The 16840-nt window shown below is 35.2% G+C and overlaps 3 protein-coding genes across 7 annotated transcripts; 2 read left to right on the top strand and 1 right to left on the bottom strand.

The window, feature by feature from the left end:
- The first annotated feature begins 972 nt into the window (after positions 1 to 972).
- LOC109019134 (endochitinase 2-like) lies at positions 973 to 2555 on the top strand. The gene is made up of 3 exons (XM_019001361.2): positions 973 to 1478; positions 1703 to 1853; positions 1963 to 2555. Exons 1-3 carry the CDS (start codon positions 1067 to 1069, stop codon positions 2354 to 2356), a joined length of 957 nt encoding a protein of 318 aa, XP_018856906.1. The 5' UTR covers positions 973 to 1066; the 3' UTR covers positions 2357 to 2555.
- Positions 2556 to 3499: 944 nt separating this feature from the next.
- On the top strand, positions 3500 to 10916 carry LOC109012145. 5 transcript variants are annotated; one of them, XM_035684820.1, is made up of 9 exons: positions 3500 to 3634; positions 5851 to 6039; positions 6328 to 6440; positions 7546 to 7624; positions 8256 to 8284; positions 8731 to 8824; positions 9394 to 9483; positions 9592 to 9781; positions 10298 to 10916. In XM_035684820.1, the coding sequence occupies exons 2-9, from the start codon at positions 5896 to 5898 to the stop codon at positions 10708 to 10710; spliced, it is 1152 nt and encodes a 383-aa protein (XP_035540713.1). In that variant the 5' UTR covers positions 3500 to 3634; positions 5851 to 5895; the 3' UTR covers positions 10711 to 10916. The 5 variants fall into 5 exon arrangements, with proteins under 5 accessions (XP_035540713.1, XP_018849197.1, XP_035540711.1 ...); XM_018993652.2 differs by lacking the exon at positions 3500 to 3634 and adding an exon at positions 5078 to 5206 and having other exon boundaries at positions 9592 to 9788; positions 10298 to 10415; XM_035684818.1 differs by lacking the exon at positions 3500 to 3634 and adding an exon at positions 5081 to 5206.
- Positions 10917 to 12066: 1150 nt separating this feature from the next.
- On the bottom strand, positions 12067 to 14746 carry LOC109012146 (NAC domain-containing protein 22-like). The gene is made up of 3 exons (XM_018993653.2): positions 14434 to 14746; positions 14027 to 14295; positions 12067 to 13122 (listed from the first exon to the last, which is right to left on the bottom strand). The coding sequence occupies exons 1-3, from the start codon at positions 14612 to 14614 to the stop codon at positions 12709 to 12711; spliced, it is 864 nt and encodes a 287-aa protein (XP_018849198.1). The 5' UTR covers positions 14615 to 14746; the 3' UTR covers positions 12067 to 12708.
- Between the last annotated feature and the right edge of the window lie 2094 nt (positions 14747 to 16840).

The following is a 16840-nucleotide window of genomic DNA, read 5'->3' on the forward strand; positions in this document are numbered from 1 at the left end:
AACTGCGTTAATGGGTAACAAAAAAAATAATTGTAGAAGATAAGGATACAAAATCTTAAGCTGGTCCCCACAAAAGGATAAAAAATATTCGACCATCATGATCATACTGATCAATCATCGTCTATATTTAAATAGGAGTAAAACATATCGGAAAGGAAGACCAATTAAGCTGGCAAAGTCATATGGATGGTCTGGATGGGTTATGGTCTTCTATTTTGAACACTTGTAAAGTATATAGGGTTGGTATAATAATGAAGTGTGTAGGGTAATCCAAGTGCAGGCCACCAAAACCTAATTTTCAAGTCAAAGCCAGAGGTCTCTATCTGAGTTTGGGCAAAACGCGCAAACCTTTCAGGATTTGAACCATTGAAAGTATTATTTAAAAAGGAAAAGGCCTAGAAGGTGTGTGCTGTGGCCTGATTTCACTGGATATTCTCACTTTCCTAAAGCATGTCCCGCTTTCTTTACCAGGTCATGTTAAGTGCAAGTGACATTAATATTTTGTCTAACAAACATGTCAGTGTCTTGATGTCGACAAATTGCGTAATGGGATTGAGGATTTGGAGGCTCATGATGAACATCCTTTTCCAGATCATATGCATGGAGAATAACTTTTTCCATGTCTCTTAGTAAAACTTCTGGCAATTGAATGCATATGCTTGTAGAATCATACATGGCATGATCTGCTGTAAGCTGCTAAAAGGCAAGATAACTTAAAAAGGACTCGAAGTACAATCCTGGGATGGTATTACTTACAGGGTGATGTGCATACTTTTTATGTAAATCTATGATCGTCAAACAATGCTTAATAAGCAATCATGTACAGTACCTGACATGGAGATCGTCAAAGCCGCCCATGTGCCTTTCTTTTTAACCTTTATAGAGTACTTCTGGATTACTGGATAAGGATGAGAAGCTGAAATCAGCCATCGTTATTGAATAAAGTCCAAAAGAATTAAAGAGAAACAAACAAAACTCTTATCAAGAGTAATGCTCACCCTCAGTACCCTATATATATAATATTCACCCTCCCCAAACATCAACCAAAACATAAACAAACCTGAAAATGAGGTTTTGGGCACTGGCAATTCTCTGTTTATGGCTGTCTTCATTTCAAAGAGGCTTAGCCGAGCAGTGTGGAAGGCAGGCGGGAGGTGCCCTATGCCCAGGTGGGCAGTGCTGCAGCCAGTTTGGCTGGTGTGGCACCACACCTGACTACTGCACCAACGGTTGCCAAAGCCAATGCAGTGGTGGTGGTGGAGGTGGAGGGGACATAGGCAGTCTCATCTCAAGGAATAATTTTGATCAGTTGCTGAAGCATCGCAACGATGGCGGTTGCCCAGCCAAGGGCTTCTACACCTACGATGCATTCATAAACGCTGCAAAGTCCTTTCCTGCCTTTGCTGCCACTGGGGACACTACCACCCGTAAAAGAGAGATCGCTGCTTTCTTAGGCCAAACTTCCCATGAAACTACAGGTTAGTTAGTTAGTTCATACCAGGCTATGAAGTTTCATCATATTGTTAGCAGAATTTAACAAAGTGTTCGATCCGGAGATGACATGAAACCTTGAAGTCGATCACAAACATTATTAATTATGTCCCGATTCCCTGATAAGAATCTTTGCAGTATAGTATCTATGTAGATTCCTGTATTGGTCAGAGAATTAACCTGTGTTGTGATATGTATATACCATATGCAGGAGGATGGGCAAGCGCACCAGATGGCCCATACTCTTGGGGATATTGCTATCTTAGGGAACAAAACCCTGGATCCTACTGTGCTTCGGATCCAAATTATCCTTGTGCTCCTGGCAGGCAATATTATGGCCGAGGTCCTATCCAACTTTCATGGTCAGTATACATCAGTATCACTTTTACAATTACATTATCTATATGACTTTTTGTCTTTCAATTATACTTATTTTTTGTGATGTATACAAAATTGTCATTCATTATTCAGGAACTACAACTATGGGAGGTGTGGAAAAGCCATAGGAGTGGATCTTTTGAACAACCCTGACCTTGTGGCCACTAACCCAGAAATCTCATTCAAAACAGCACTCTGGTTCTGGATGACTCCACAGTCACCAAAGCCGTCGTGCCACGATGTTATCACCGGGAGATGGAATCCATCCGGTGCTGACAGATCGGCCGGTCGGGTTCCGGGATATGGTGTAGTCACAAACATTATCAATGGTGGACTGGAGTGTGGTAAAGGGTGGAATTCTAAGGTGGAGGATCGCATTGGGTTCTATAAGAGGTATTGTGACATACTTGGGGTTGGATATGGTAACAACCTTGACTGCTACAACCAGAGGTCCTTTGGGAATGGACTATTGGTGGACACCATGTAGATGCTCGATCTAGATAACTTTGGGGTTTTGTGCTTCAGAATAATTGATCATTTGGTCAATGGGGAAGTTGATCCTTTCGTTTCTGGTGTTATTAAGTCGGTATATCATATATGTAACTTTCTCATTTAATTATCTCTTGTGAAATGAGAAAATACAAATAATTACTGAAAAAAATGGGTAGTGCAATTATTTTATTCAAGAGCAATTTTATTAACAATTCCGAACGAGGGACTGTGTGTGTAATCTTATTAATGAATGAGATAAAATAAAAAAAAATTATTTTAAAAAAGATATTATTATAATTTTAAATTTTTTTAAACACAATTATATAAGCTTGTATAAGTAATCTTCAAACTGTAGACTATAAGTTTATATAATTATATTTAAAAAAAATTTAAAATTATAATAATATTTTTTATTTATTTTTATTTATCAATAAAATTACACACTTAATAAATAGAATTTCTCTTATTTAAAACCTGTTATAGGTTACCTGCCAATTGTGATTTACCATCCCAAAACGATCAATTTCATATGTGAATATATAAGAATCTCGAAAAATATGTATATTTCAATGCAATATATTAATGTTATATAGAAAATTAAAAAAAAGAAAAGAAAAAAAAAACTCCTTAACAAGATGTGAATTAATTGAACATGTCACGTTCCGTATTTGGAAGTGAACCTTTTTAATCTGAAATTCATAATAATAAAAACTTAAATACAATAATACTCTAAAATCAAATGTCTCAAAAATCATTTCAAGTGAAATAAACTCAACACTAATAAATATTTTCTTTTCCAAAATCTTACAAATCCATATATATCCTCTTACACTTAAATTTATTTTTTAACGTTTCATCTATTCCAGTTGTCACAGAACAACTCTACGTGGTATTTATAACAATAATTTGAATCTTAAATAAATTATAACTAAAAGAAATTTGAAGAAGGGGTAAAAGTAAAACCCAATATAATTTTAGTGGGTCATTAACTCAGGAATATGTTTAGAATAAGGAAAAACCTACTCTGCCGCTTCAGTGTGCCCGCTCGCAGTTACCGCACGATGCGGAGTGCGCCACGTTGTCAAAGAGTAAAAAAAAAAAAAAAAAAAACACACAACTACTGCTCTCTTGTCAAACACGATCTCCTTCAGTGAACCCGAACCCTAGCCTTTCCTCCACCATCTCGCACCCAGCTGCCCTCCCTCCCTGACGTTGCCGACCACCATTCCCGGCGTCATCTCCGGCGAAAAAATTTCTGCGTCGGCCTCCCAAGGTGAAATTTCTTCATCACTTTTGAAACAATTTCTTCATCACTTTTGAAACGATATATCCAGATTAAAAAACTCTTTCGTTTTTTATGAAAATCCACTTAAAAGAGAAGGAATCAATAACATCTCAACTGCATTACATGGAAACTAAAAATAACAGAAAGACAATATATGTATTAAAATTGGGCAAGCAAAATATGAGGTTAATAACATGAACAATTCTAAATACTTCAGAAGCACATATTTGTTTTAGTTATTGATCAATTGCTGAAATAGTTTACACAATTGCCCCAGATTTAAAAAATAAAAGAAAAGAAAAAAAGATGAAGAATCGTCTATAGATGCTGGTAGTCTATGGCTTATCGACTAACGATGAAGTAAAAATCATTCAATGCAACAAAATATAATTGTTTTCTGAATAAATACTTGGGGACATGTTGTAATCCCTTGGGGGGAGCAGAGACTGGAACTCGTGGCGATGCTCTTGAAGAATCCTTGCAGCTCCAAGAAGCATGGAAACATGAGCATCATGGCCACATGCATGCATCTTCCCAGGAACTTTACTCTTGTGCTCCCACTCTACAAGCTCCTGTAACAACCAAAATCCTCATTAGGTTCTAAGATTTCCTCTTAACTAATTTAATTCATCAAAGTATGCAGGAGTTCTCAATGATCTACTGCTACACAGGTACATTGCAATCACCAATTATAGTTTACTACCGATTGTAACTAACGATATTTCCTCATCATTTTTTGCAATAAAAATAATTATGTTTATTCGTTAATCAAAGAGATTTGTTTACAGCTAAAAAAGGGAACATAAAGAGTGAAAAACAGAACACGGATGCATCGAGATCTATATTAATACAGCAGGATCACATAAGGAAGACATGCCTTTTGAATTACACGATAGCCATACATCTGCAGGCTTAAAGGCAAAACTTGACCTGTGAGTTGATAAGCAAGTTCCTTCCTCTGCTCGGGGCTTCCATACTCAAAACTAAAGATCACAAAAGAAATGCCTTATGCTTTTAAACGAGGGAGACAAAGGCACTTATTGAAAAACGCATATAAACAAACACCTCACCGTATGGCCAGAAGCTCTGTCGCTGTGACTTAAAGAAGTTCTTGAGCAGCGCGCCACGGATGGTACTCGCGGAGGAGGGAGCCGATGGTCGCCGACGGACGAAACTCGTGACGGTGGACGGTATTCGGCGATGGGAGGGCGACAAGAGGGCCAAAATGTATCCCGCACGATTTGAGAATTTCAGCACGTCAGGCGATCAATTAGAGCGGGCATCTGCACTTGTTCATACTCTCGTCTCAATATGTTGGGTTATATAATGGGTGGTATACAAAACGGTGCCGTTTAATATATCCTGTGTATCGCAATGCAGATTCTCTTCCCGAACCCTAACCTTTATAACTCACTCAGCTGCAGCTCTCAACTAATCTCTCGCTATCGCTCTCCCGGTTTGTGATTTATACTGATTGACGTTTGATTTCTCTGCATTAAATTGAACTCGATTAGGCGGATTCTCGGTTGATTTCTTCGAACGGCTTGATCTTGGCCGAGGGTAAATCTCTCTCTCTATAGATGGAGTGGATCTCTCTCCGATTTCGTGATGGGTATCTTCGCATGCATGATGCTTCCCTAGGAAAACCCCACAAAATGTATTGACGAATTTTCCAAATACCACCAGCTGGTGTAATCTTGCCCATCCAAAAAACTGAAGCCCTTTGTTTTATGGCCCGTTTGGTTCATTTGGTTCTTTGATAAGCTTCATGTCAGAGATGTCAAAATCGCTTTGATTTGGTTTGGATTGACACATTTTTTTTCAGTTAATGCCTTCAATTGTCTGTTAAGACGTGAAAGTGATTCAGTGCTTTGAAAAACATGTATTTGTTTGTCTGGGACCTAAAAGCATGCCACTCTGGTCTCTACAGTCTAAAGCCTAAAGGCCTGTTATTTCTTACGAATTGCGATTTTTCCGTTTTAAAACCTTTTAGGCTAGAAATTGTCGTTGTTTAGTTTTTCAACGTTGCTGTTTCTCCTTTGAATGATTTCAAACAACGGAAATATACTGTTGGATCTTTACCAAGATCGTGGTGACTGTCTTTCATTTCCTTTTTTCTGCATTAATTAATTTTATGTTAGGGAGGTTAATCCTTTTCATTTGTATATCTTTAAGTAAATTATTTATGTTTTGTTTTTCTCCAGGAAAGTCTTAGGCTGCTTAAGCAACCTAGATGTACCGGAGACTCCATGGGTTCAGAAATTGATACTCTCAAGGAGAGGTTAACATCCATGCTTGGTCAGCTCCAAACAGAGTGTGGCATTCTTGAAAGAATGGCGTACAAGAACAAGAACCAGCATCGCCGTTGCTCGTATTTCCAGTACATTTTGAAGGTTCTTATTCTTTCCTTTAAAGATGCTTCCCCTTTTTCGGTTTCTGCTGATGAAAAGACTAAAAAAGAGAAGGGATTTGTTACTAGTATGTGCTAAATATGCAAAAATCTCACTTCAAGTTTGCCAAATAGCTTTAAATTGGCCAAGTTCACCGGTGAGATTTAGTTGGGTGGCATATAATGAGTTTTTTTTTCCCCTACTTTAGCAGCCAAATAGGGCACTGGATTCTACTTGTTATGGAATTCTTATTGATTTGTGCACTTTTCCTTACTTCTTTTGTGATGTTAGGTTAGGAGGGATCTAAGGCTGCTGAAATCAACTAAATTGGAGGAGTTAGTAGATTCTTGCTTTTTGGTTATCACTGGAAAGAGACCTAAACAAAAGCTGCACCTTTTAGAAAGGTAAATTTTTTGTTGTCTTATATTAGACCTCTAATTAATAAGTGGGTTTTATCATGAGTATCATGAGCTTGCAAATACTTTGATTAGTGTTTATTTCCTGTGAAACAGAATGCATGTATATGTAAACTGTATATTATGGTTGTCTTCACCTTAGAATTGGTATTGCTGTCAAAAAACTATAGGCGAGACCCAATGTGGTAGGCTTTCTGCTAAGCCTTAGTTTTTTTATGCTTCTGCTAAACCTCAGTTTTTTAATGCCTTTCCTAGTAGTGAAATGGTATTTGTAGTTTACTGAAACTAAATCAGCATCATGTATTTGGGAGTTCCTACTTATAAAAAAAAAAAAAATAGTATTTGGGGGTTCCTTTTGAATTTGGTATAACTTGGTAAGAAAATGTCCATAAATGCTCATAAGGATTTTGATGAGCATGTATGAATGTTGGCTCTGGTGAGGATAAGCACGATAGTTCATGGATGAGAAACACAATACATATCTTATATTGCAAACAATTGAACAAAATGGATTTGTCTGCATATATGAGAGCATTATCAGGTGACAAAAAGGGTTGAGTAACCGACACACATTTAGAGTAGTCATGATGGCTTCTGTACTTTTATTAACGGTGGTTAAAGAGAGGGACGAAAGTTGGACACTTTCCATTTTAAAAGAAGAGGGATGCTTTAGAGATGGAGGTCTAAGGCATGGATGCATAGGGTCGGGTTTTACCATGTAGAGATAAAATCTGTTGGATGTAGATTAGGTTTAAAAATCTTAAATGCACTTGTCCTATATTGTTTTGCCTACTCCTTGGCCTACTATCTACCTTCCTATCCCCGTGCTATTATATAAAGCGGAACGAACAAAATTAATCCAATTTGTTAGTATTGTAACTGGATCAAAGCACCTTCTCTACCATCTGAACTGTAATTGCCTTTTTAGTTTATTATGGCATCTTAAAATCAGTTTTGGGAATAAAAAGATGAGCTTTGACTCTTTCTATCTGGATATGTCGTGCATGACCTCATTTCCCAATATTTATGAGATAACCTTATCTTTATATGGGCTATATGGTTAGTTTCTACTTATTGATTCATTTTGTCCCAGTTTAAAGAGGAGAAAATGTGATGGTGGAAAACATAATTTCATGGAGCGACTTCTGGGAGCTGCACGACTACTCTCACTGGTACGGTCATGCTTTTCTCTTATGCTTCCCATCTTCTTTGCCCACCTTGGTTACTGAAGTTATTACTCGTTTTCACTGCTGCCTTTTCCATTCCAAGGTTGTTTTGACTAAACATGGACATCTCTCCTCTCTCTCTCTCTCTCTCTCTCCCTCTCTCTCTCTCTCTCTCCCTCCCTCCCTCTCTCTCTCTCTCTCTCTCTCTCTCTCGTATTTAAGCCACTGAAGTAGAGATTTCATCCAGATGTTTTTTCCCCATCTATACTAAAAGTACCCATCTGATTGTTGGCTTTTGTTTGGAAAGATCTAAATATTTTCATTCTTTTGAACCATTTAAGATGTGCATTTTACATTCAACCCATGTTTCAGGTCTGGTCAACTTAATTAATTATGGTGTCTTATAGAAGTCTTGATAGGGAAAATAACTGTTTTAATTGCCACAGTGACAAATCAACTAAGCTTTTATTACAACTCAGTTTTGGCTCCATGGCTATCAGGGGAGGCAATGATGTTGAATAATGCTTCTACAGATTCATGTTGCCATTAACCATTTGATTTGGGTGCCGGCATTAAGGAACATTTTTGTGTGGATTTCTTGAATTTGGTAATCATATGTGCCTTGTTACTCATGCAGATTGTTGAGCCAATGTTGATGGCAGCTGCGTATCCTATTTATTGGTTAAAGAGTTACTTGTCCATATTGTTTATAAGATGGAATATTCGTTTTTTAAAGTTGTCCTTTTTTCGTTGTTAGAGCTTTTGGCTGTACTTCAACTCCTATGACTCCTTTTTTTCAGTTATCAAGCATCTACCCAAACACAAAATTTCCCTTTCTTATAATTATCGCAAAAGAGAAATATTTAGATTTCTTATATTTGACCACCTTTTCTTGTGCTGTTGTTATGTAGGTGTACTCTGTGGCTTTAAAACTTGCCAACAGATTATTTGCCAGTTAATGCAAGAATAGTTTTTCAAGCCTTTTTACTTATAAAAAAAAAAGTTTTTCAAGCCTTTTTTTAAATAGATTTTCGGAACTTGCTTTGTGTGATTATCTTTTTTTTTTCAAACAAGCAAAAAAAATATCATTTTCATCCTTGACTACTACGCAGTGAGATATCTATCTTGCTTGCTCGATCCTTTTTCATGGGATTTTCTATGACTATGTTGGCTCTGCTCGCACGCCTTCGAGTTTTGGTTCAGCAAGTACGTATGTTTCGGGTCTTGTTCTTAAACTGTTTGAGAGTCAACATTTGCACTTTTAAATTTTCAGTTAGTTTTAGGCATATCACCTAATTGATCCTGTTTATCTATGTAACAATCCCATCTTGAATAACCATATTCCTGGAGGATGAAATCTGGATTTTTTTTTAATTAGTAAATTTGGATATTATATGAGAAGAATAAAGTTTTTTTTTTTTATAAGTATGAGAAGAATAAAGTTATAGATGTATGGCATGGTTACAGAGGTTATTTACCGGCAGCATTTAAAAATTGAAATAAATTGAACTAGCTTTTGTTTCAGGCAACAATCTCACCTGCCCAACTAACAAAGAGTATTTATTATTTTGGGCATAAACGTTAGCAATCTGCAGAAAAGATAGTAGTCTCCTTGTGACTGTCCTTTAGGAATAAGTATATAAACGCTTATATTGATGGGTTAGCATTGTGGAGTCTTGACCTCTTAATTCTTATATTTGTATTGGAGCTGCCTACTATCAGTATGCAACTAAGCTAGTCTTCCAATTAAACTTCTATTTATGTTCCTTGTACAGATACTACATGATGTAGTTTCAATATTCAACATGGTTTCTTCTATCTCCCAGAAGAAGCAATCTGTAAAGATAAACCAGGAAGGAATTGAGGTTGGTCCACACCTCTTAATTCCTTTGGTCAATTTCTCTTTTCAACGCCTTTTTACTTATAAGAGTTTTTATAAGTTACTTTTTCTTGTCCTGCTATGACCCGTTCAGGTCTTCAGGGAGTTTTATCCTACCTATGAGGAAGTTGTTACGTTAGAGTGTGTATGGAAATCAGATAAGTTTGTATTACTTGAGAGGATGTGTAAGAGCAATACTGGAAGCCCAGATGAGGATCTTATAGAAGATGCATATTTGGGAGCATCAGCTGTAAAGTATCTAAATGTCGAGTCTTTTCTTGGAGGTAAGCGGTAAGCATTTCTCATTGTTTTCTTCTGATACCCCCACCCAACCTGGTCATTCACTTTTTCTTCTATATCCCTTATTCATTCACATGTTTCTTTACACCTTATGCTTTTCTTATTCTGATGTAATAAGTTTTAAGATTGCTTCCTATTTTGTGCAAGTCATCAGTAAACGGTGGCTTTTTCTGCTATTGATCAGCTGAAATGTGGCTTGCTTGCATAGTTTTTCATTTGTTGCATTAGATTTATACTTTTAAATCAGAGACCAAGACTAGCAATCCCCATAAGATGAACTCTAATGACATTTATTGCCAAAGAGTGACTTCATTTATCAGAGTCAAGATGAGTAGAGTACAAGCGTCGAAGGAATCCCATATACCCAGGATTTATGATACATTAAAAGTACATTACTATGTGCATGATAGACTACATTATGATGCATGTAAACTGTGTACCATTATTAAGAAGTCTTGATGCTTTTACTTTCTAGCAACTCCTGAATGTCTCTTTTGTAGACGATGAACTTGTTCCCGAGAAGGTGGATTCAGATCAAATGGGCGAAAAAAGTCCATCTCACGTCAAGGCGTTGAGGACTGATTTGCTCGCAAGCCCTCCCATGGAGAGTGACAATAGGAAGGCAGTTGAAGATTGTAGGGAAGTTGGAGATGTTTCAGGAACTGTAGCCACACCTTGCAAGAAACTACTGCAGGAAGTGAGTTTGCTTACAGCCTCAAAGCCCTCTCCAAGTTCAAACACTTCGATACTCAAATCCGGGTCAAGAAAAGTAGCATTCGTCTCTGTGAAAAATCCTCCAGCATTAACGGGTAATGTGAAAGATCTGCCAGTACATGGCTTTAAAGGTGAGGACAACGCAGATCCATTTTTCAGCTTGCTCATTGATGGAAATGTGAAGGATAGTCTCCTCTAGTTACTAATCCTTTGAATAGGATTTTTTTTTTTTTTTTAATGATAGTATATTTTTCATATAATTCTTCGACTTCTCTCATCCGTTCAATAGGAAAATTTATAGGTGAATTATCCTGAAACTCATGTAAATGCCTGTTCCGGATAAAAGCCCCTAAAATTGTAACCAATGAATTCTTTTAAAAAACCGCTGAATCAAAAAAAAAAAAATCAGAATAAAAGAAAAGAAAACAATTGAGACAATGTTTTTGAATTACATACACTCCATATCATTCTTATTTTCTTAACAATAAAGATAAGATGATACTTGAGTTTGACCTTTTAACTTTCTTAGGGTAACTTCAGTGTTAAGTTCGTAAAACTTAAAGCCATGATTTTCGTTTCAACGACTTAGGTATTGTAACCTCAACATACAATTTAATAAATACAATGAATTAAGGAGAGAGACCGAGAACTCTCTCTATACAAAATCTGAATTAAGAATTACTGTTAAAATTTAAAAACTTTACCATGAAGTTACTTAATTCGTAGAGAAATGTCAAATACCAAAACAAATTATAATAATTTACTTGTTAAATTGACAATATTTGATATGATATATCAGATTATGACGTCTTTTTATTATAAAGCAAATATGATGTAAGGCATTAAACTATATTAGTTTGTAAATTTTTTATTTCTAAGATTTTTCTAGACTTGGCACTTTCTTAGCATATGCAAAAAGAGTTTACATCTTTCACGCTTCTTTAGGCATCTCTTTGTATATTCATTTTATGCGTATTCGTTCCTTATATCAATTTATGGGATAATTGGTCTCGTTTTTTTTCATAAAAATTTTTAACTTATCTCATCTCATCTAATTATTATAATTTTTTTAAATTTTTATACAAAATAAAATAAACAATTCAACTTTTTCAAATTTCAAAACAAAATAAAATTAAAAATATATATTTTAATAATATTTTACTTAAAATTTAATTTTTATCTCAAAACAAACGAATCCTTAAGATTCGTTGCATTTTCATTCTCTACGACGGACTACGGAGGGTCAAACGCTGGAATTTTGTTTTGTTGGAATCCCTCAAAAATAGAACCAGTCAACCATTAATATAAGGAGCAACTTATTTTATTTTTTAAAAAATAAAATACATCAAATCAAAATTAAAATTAATATTTTTAAAATATTATTTTATTTTAAGATTGTAAAAAAATTATGTATATTTATAGTCGTGAATGCGTAAGCGCTGTGTAATATTTTTTAAAAAAATAAGTAAATATAAGCTTAAATAAAAAAATTAATTAATTTTTTAATAATAAATTTTATTATTTTTCAAAAAACTTACACGACGTTTGCACAATCTATATAGTAGCATTACTCCAATTATAAATGGGTAGTTGTTTTTTCCCTTCCCTATCAAAAGCACAAAATCTTTACATCGCAGAGTTTGAAAATGTGCTTTTTAATTTGTAAGATTCAAATATGCAACGAAAAAAAAGTTCATACAAGCTTTTTCTTGCAACGCCAATAAAAAAACAATATTACAAAGTAAGTTTACAAAAAAAAAAAAAAAGCAACCACAAAGTTGGTAGCAATCTAACTCTGCAACGCAAGATTCCTTGAAGGGAAGCCCCTTTCTCTGAACCCATCTGTTTGGTAGAGAATCCGTTCCCATCTTTAGCACTTGAATTAAAGATCGATCAGTCGATGAAGCAGTAGGTTTCATTACCATAAAGCCCAATTTCTTGGATTTTCTTAGTTTTCCATCTGTTTTTAAAATTTAAGAGAAGCCATTCTCGAAAGTGAAACTGTTCTTTAATCAGAACAGAAAGCACACTTCGGAAGGATGAAACCAAGTCATGGCCAACCACCTGATCAGGAACAAACACTCATCCAGAACTCCCTTAATCGAGCAGTGATTGGCCCATAAACTACTAATTCATCCACAAATTTATCTACATGGCCGAAGTTTATTGTATTATAGGCATGATGAACGTTAAGAAATTAGAAGTTCAGAATGTTGGCATAAGGGGTCAGGCTTTGAAGCCAAGGACTGTTTAACTGAGTCCAAAATTGATCTTGGGTCCAGTCCATGGTCGTTTTGGGAACTTGAAGCTCTGGCAACTTGTCCTTCCCTAGTGGCAAGTGCAGGGATGTGGAACATCCTCTACTTTCAATTGGTCTTCCATGTTTTGTGTCTTCTTCTGCTTCTTTCTTGAAGACAATGTTGTGCACAGGCATTGGTGGTACAAACTGATCCTCCCGTTGAGTTAGAAATGAGACGGTTTCAAGTGATGATGATGGTGGAGATGAATAAGGGGAAGCATGAAAGTTCTTCATCTCTTCCTCCATTGCTGCCCTTTGCTCTAGGACTTTTAAGGAAGTTGCCTTCCTGTATATCTTGCACAGTACTATGTCCTGCATTTGAAAACAGAGACATTAGGAAGGACCATAGTGTGGAGTTACTGAATTAGTTTGGTGAGAATAACTTATGCCACTGTGATTTCAACTACCATACTACGACTGACTTTTATTTACCTACCAGTAGTGGGACCTATTCTAAAAATAGAATATTGGATTTTGCACTGCTTTAATAATGCGGCCAAAGTGTTATTGGGTCCCCATAATTTATTTATTTATTGGAAGGCACTTATAAAAGGTGTGTACATGAACTCAATGGATAATAATAGTCTTGGTATTAATAATCTCTGAACTTAACCTAGTGTTCCATCTAAACATTTTCATGGAAACTTCCCAGATAGCTTTTAATTCACACCAACAGATGGAGTGATTCTTGAAAGAGATTTTCTTGGAATTAGCTTGTTCGTTTTCACTTATGAGATAAATATAAAATAAATTGAGATAAAAATTAAAAGTTGAATAAAATATTATTAGAATATATTTTTTTAATATTATTTTTATTTTAAAATTTATAAAATTAAATTGTTTATTTTATTTTATATGAAAATTTGAAAAAATTATAATAATAAAATGAGATAAAAATTTTATAAAATTGAAAGGAGACACAATCCGAGACGTGGACTTGAGAAAACTCCTTTCATGTAGTGTAAAAAGGCATCTTTATTTCGTCGAACAGGCGCGCAAAAACCAGCATTTCTTGTAGTGGATCAAGTACTACATTTTCTGAAACAAGCAAAGCCCTCGATTCTTTCTCGGAAAATATTGGCTGGGGAAGCAATTTTCCTAGCAATACTTACTATTCATTGGCCAAAACTACAACTTTGGTTTCAAAACTGAAGAAAGGAAAAGTCTAAACTTTCCAAGTAGTTTAAAACTACAACGAAAAGGTTGGCTCTCTAACCTTTGGTAACGGAGATGAATCGGGCAGGCGATACTCGTTCATCACCCAGTCAGTCTTGTTTCCTCTAGGTGCTCTTCCTTTATAGAAAACAAGGGTCTTCCTTAAGCCAATAATCCGTTTCGGATCCGATATGGTCACGATTTTCCGGTCAGAACCTGTGGCTTTCCAAAACCCATTTTCAGTTGTCCGGTTAGGCCTCCCACCACTACCATGCTTCCTGTCCCTCGGCACAAAGAAGTACCACTCTCTTTCACCAATCCTCGCCAGCCCTTTTGTACAAAAAATCATGACAAATATACAGCATCATAAGCATAATCATATGTTACTCGTACTGAAATTTGAAACAAAACTAAAGCAAAGTAGGGAAGTGCAGAAAACAATATATATATATATATATATATAGGTACCAGGCAAATCCCAAGGGTCATGATGATAGATGTTGAGAAAGCCGATTATATCAAAACGCAATCTTTTTCCAAACACCATGTTCTTGAGGTAGAAGTCGAGAAGTTCTTCTTCTGTAGGGTGAAATCGGAAGCCCGGAAGTTCAAGTTCTGGTGTCATTTCATCCATGGCAGTGGCTGTCATTTTGGTTAAGTAACTGGATAATATTGCTGAAGTATTTGCTCTTCACTATTCTTGTTTAAGGTTGTGTGTGAAGTTTTTTTTTTCCTTTTTTCTCCTACGTAGATATACCTACCACTCTGAAAGAAGATTTATAAGCGGGTGGCAATGAAGCTGTGTTGGTGATTTATAAGGATGGCTGTAAAGAAGGTCGTGACCAAGTCATCGGAGTTGCGGGGGCAGGGAAGTCCTTAAAAAAAATGTTTCGGAGACTTGGGTCCATCAGAGTGGTGGAACCCACACGGCATTGCAAAAAGTCACCAGAGACTGAAATGTGAGTCTGTGACAATGACTCGTATCTCTTATGCACTTATAATGAAATTTTTTTCCCTCATCAGTTTTGGACTCTTACCTGGAAATTTCAGACAACTTGGAGATTTTTCCAAGTAATGCTGCTCTCCATGATTTGATCTTTGATTTTGAGTATATGAATCATATAATAGTTTCAAGGCTTCAAAGGAAAATTAGTAGTCAGCAAGTTTTTTAAGGACTCCACATTCTTGTGATATATGGCACTTTGAGTCGGTCTTATTAATGGAGTCTTTGCTAATTTCTTGGAATTAAAAGTTTCTGGTTTCCGCAGATCGCACCTTCACCAGCTCAGCTCTCCAATTTGCATCATTGAATTTCACTCCAACCTTAAATTTCAAACCCCAATCACATTTACTTTCATGCAACATTGCAAGTTTCATCTGGTTGTATTCAGGGATATTAAGATCTCGTTTAGTTACACACTTTAGATGTAATATTTTGTTGAAAGTTGAATAAAATATTATTATAATATTATTTTAATTTTGATATTTTAAAATTTTGAATTATTTATTATATTTTATGCGTAAATTTAAGAAAATTATAAATATGATATCTTATGAGATGAGATGACAAAAACAAACCCTAAAAGAATATATGACATGTGAGTGCAAACGGTAACATCTCCTTTTCATTAATTTTCTTAAACAGTTAAATCACATATCGGATAATAATTACAAAAAGGAAGAAGGGATTAATATAATATTGGTTTGGTTTACACTTCTATATGAAATAGAATATCTTCCCATAACTTATTTAAATCCAAGCTTAAAACTTGATCGATATTCATCTCTCAAGTGATAACAAATTACTAGGAATTTGTAGATTTTTGAATTCTTGGTTTATAAATCTCGAGAGGAAATGATTGTTGGGTTGCATATGATCATAGGTCGTTAATTCTTGAAATTAAAGAGGTAGATAGAGTTGAAAAAACCCGATATATTAGTCTTCATCTTAAATTTCATCATCTTTATCGGCACTTGTTGATATGGGTTGTTTTTAAATGATTTCATATATAAGAATCACTTAAATAAAATAATTCTTAAAATGTTACACCTTACAGATCATATAACTGACAAAATATAGTTTGCAAAAAAAAAAAAAAAAAGAGTGGGGCAGTGGTATTTCATGAGCCTCATGTTGTTGCATAATTAATGTGCTTGTATGAGAAGTACTTGGTATTTTGTTTATATGACCAAGTCTTTATGATTTAGTGCCCACAAAACTACAAGACAGGAATATTTTCCAAAGCTGTCAATTCAAGAGCATCCACGCGTTGTTGTACTGTTTAGTTTTTCTTTAATATATGTACAACTTTGGTACGTAACAGGCTGTTTTTCATGGCATTTGATGGGTAATTTGACTTGGAAGTCTTCCCCGTAGACCTGAAGAAGTCTTTCCTTCCTCCCAAGTAAATGATAAGAATCACCACAGAAAAAATAGACTTTTTAATACCTTCTAGTAATTGCCCTCTCCTGTCCCATTTACTTCTAACTTTCTCATTTTTCACTCAAATCTAAGAACATACACATGGTTTAAAGGTACAAACACAATTATTAATTTTATAAGTTGCTTTCTTTGCAACTTCCTCGAATTTTCTCATGTCTGTTTTTGAAAGAGTCTTCCCAAGTCTGCAGGGAACATAGTTTGCTGTATAACAAAGTTTGTGTCAGATGTTACAATCCTTTATACAGATCCCGAAGTGCTACAGATATAAAAATATTCTATAAAAATAAACTCACAAATTAACATATAGTTTCATATAATATGTTAGCTGATGTACTTTACAATCTAACGTACAACATCAAACTACGTTAATTTGTAAATTTATTTTTATGAAATATCTTTATATTTAAAGCATTTCTTGTACCAATAACTAAG

This window comes from Juglans regia, chromosome 13, assembly GCF_001411555.2.
Source record: "Juglans regia cultivar Chandler chromosome 13, Walnut 2.0, whole genome shotgun sequence".
NCBI classification, from domain to species: domain Eukaryota; kingdom Viridiplantae; phylum Streptophyta; class Magnoliopsida; order Fagales; family Juglandaceae; genus Juglans; species Juglans regia.

Bases quoted from the DNA above. Each gene is read 5' to 3' on its own strand.
- LOC109019134 (XM_019001361.2), top strand. From the start codon at position 1,067: ATGAGGTTTTGGGCACTGGCAATTCTCTGTTTATGGCTGTCTTCATTT. The intron at 1,479-1,702 runs GTTAGTTAGTTA...TACCATATGCAG, and splicing joins AACTTCCCATGAAACTACAG to GAGGATGGGCAAGCGCACCA. The intron at 1,854-1,962 runs GTCAGTATACAT...TTCATTATTCAG, and splicing joins GGTCCTATCCAACTTTCATG to GAACTACAACTATGGGAGGT.
- LOC109012145 (XM_035684820.1), top strand. From the start codon at position 5,896: ATGGGTTCAGAAATTGATACTCTCAAGGAGAGGTTAACATCCATGCTT. The intron at 8,285-8,730 runs GTATCCTATTTA...ACTACTACGCAG, and splicing joins CCAATGTTGATGGCAGCTGC to TGAGATATCTATCTTGCTTG. The intron at 8,825-9,393 runs GTACGTATGTTT...TTCCTTGTACAG, and splicing joins TTCGAGTTTTGGTTCAGCAA to ATACTACATGATGTAGTTTC.
- LOC109012146 (XM_018993653.2), bottom strand. From the start codon at position 14,614: ATGACAGCCACTGCCATGGATGAAATGACACCAGAACTTGAACTTCCG. The intron at 14,296-14,433 runs GTACCTATATAT...TTTGTACAAAAG, and splicing joins TGACCCTTGGGATTTGCCTG to GGCTGGCGAGGATTGGTGAA. The intron at 13,123-14,026 runs GTTAGAGAGCCA...TTTCAAATGCAG, and splicing joins ATTCATCTCCGTTACCAAAG to GACATAGTACTGTGCAAGAT.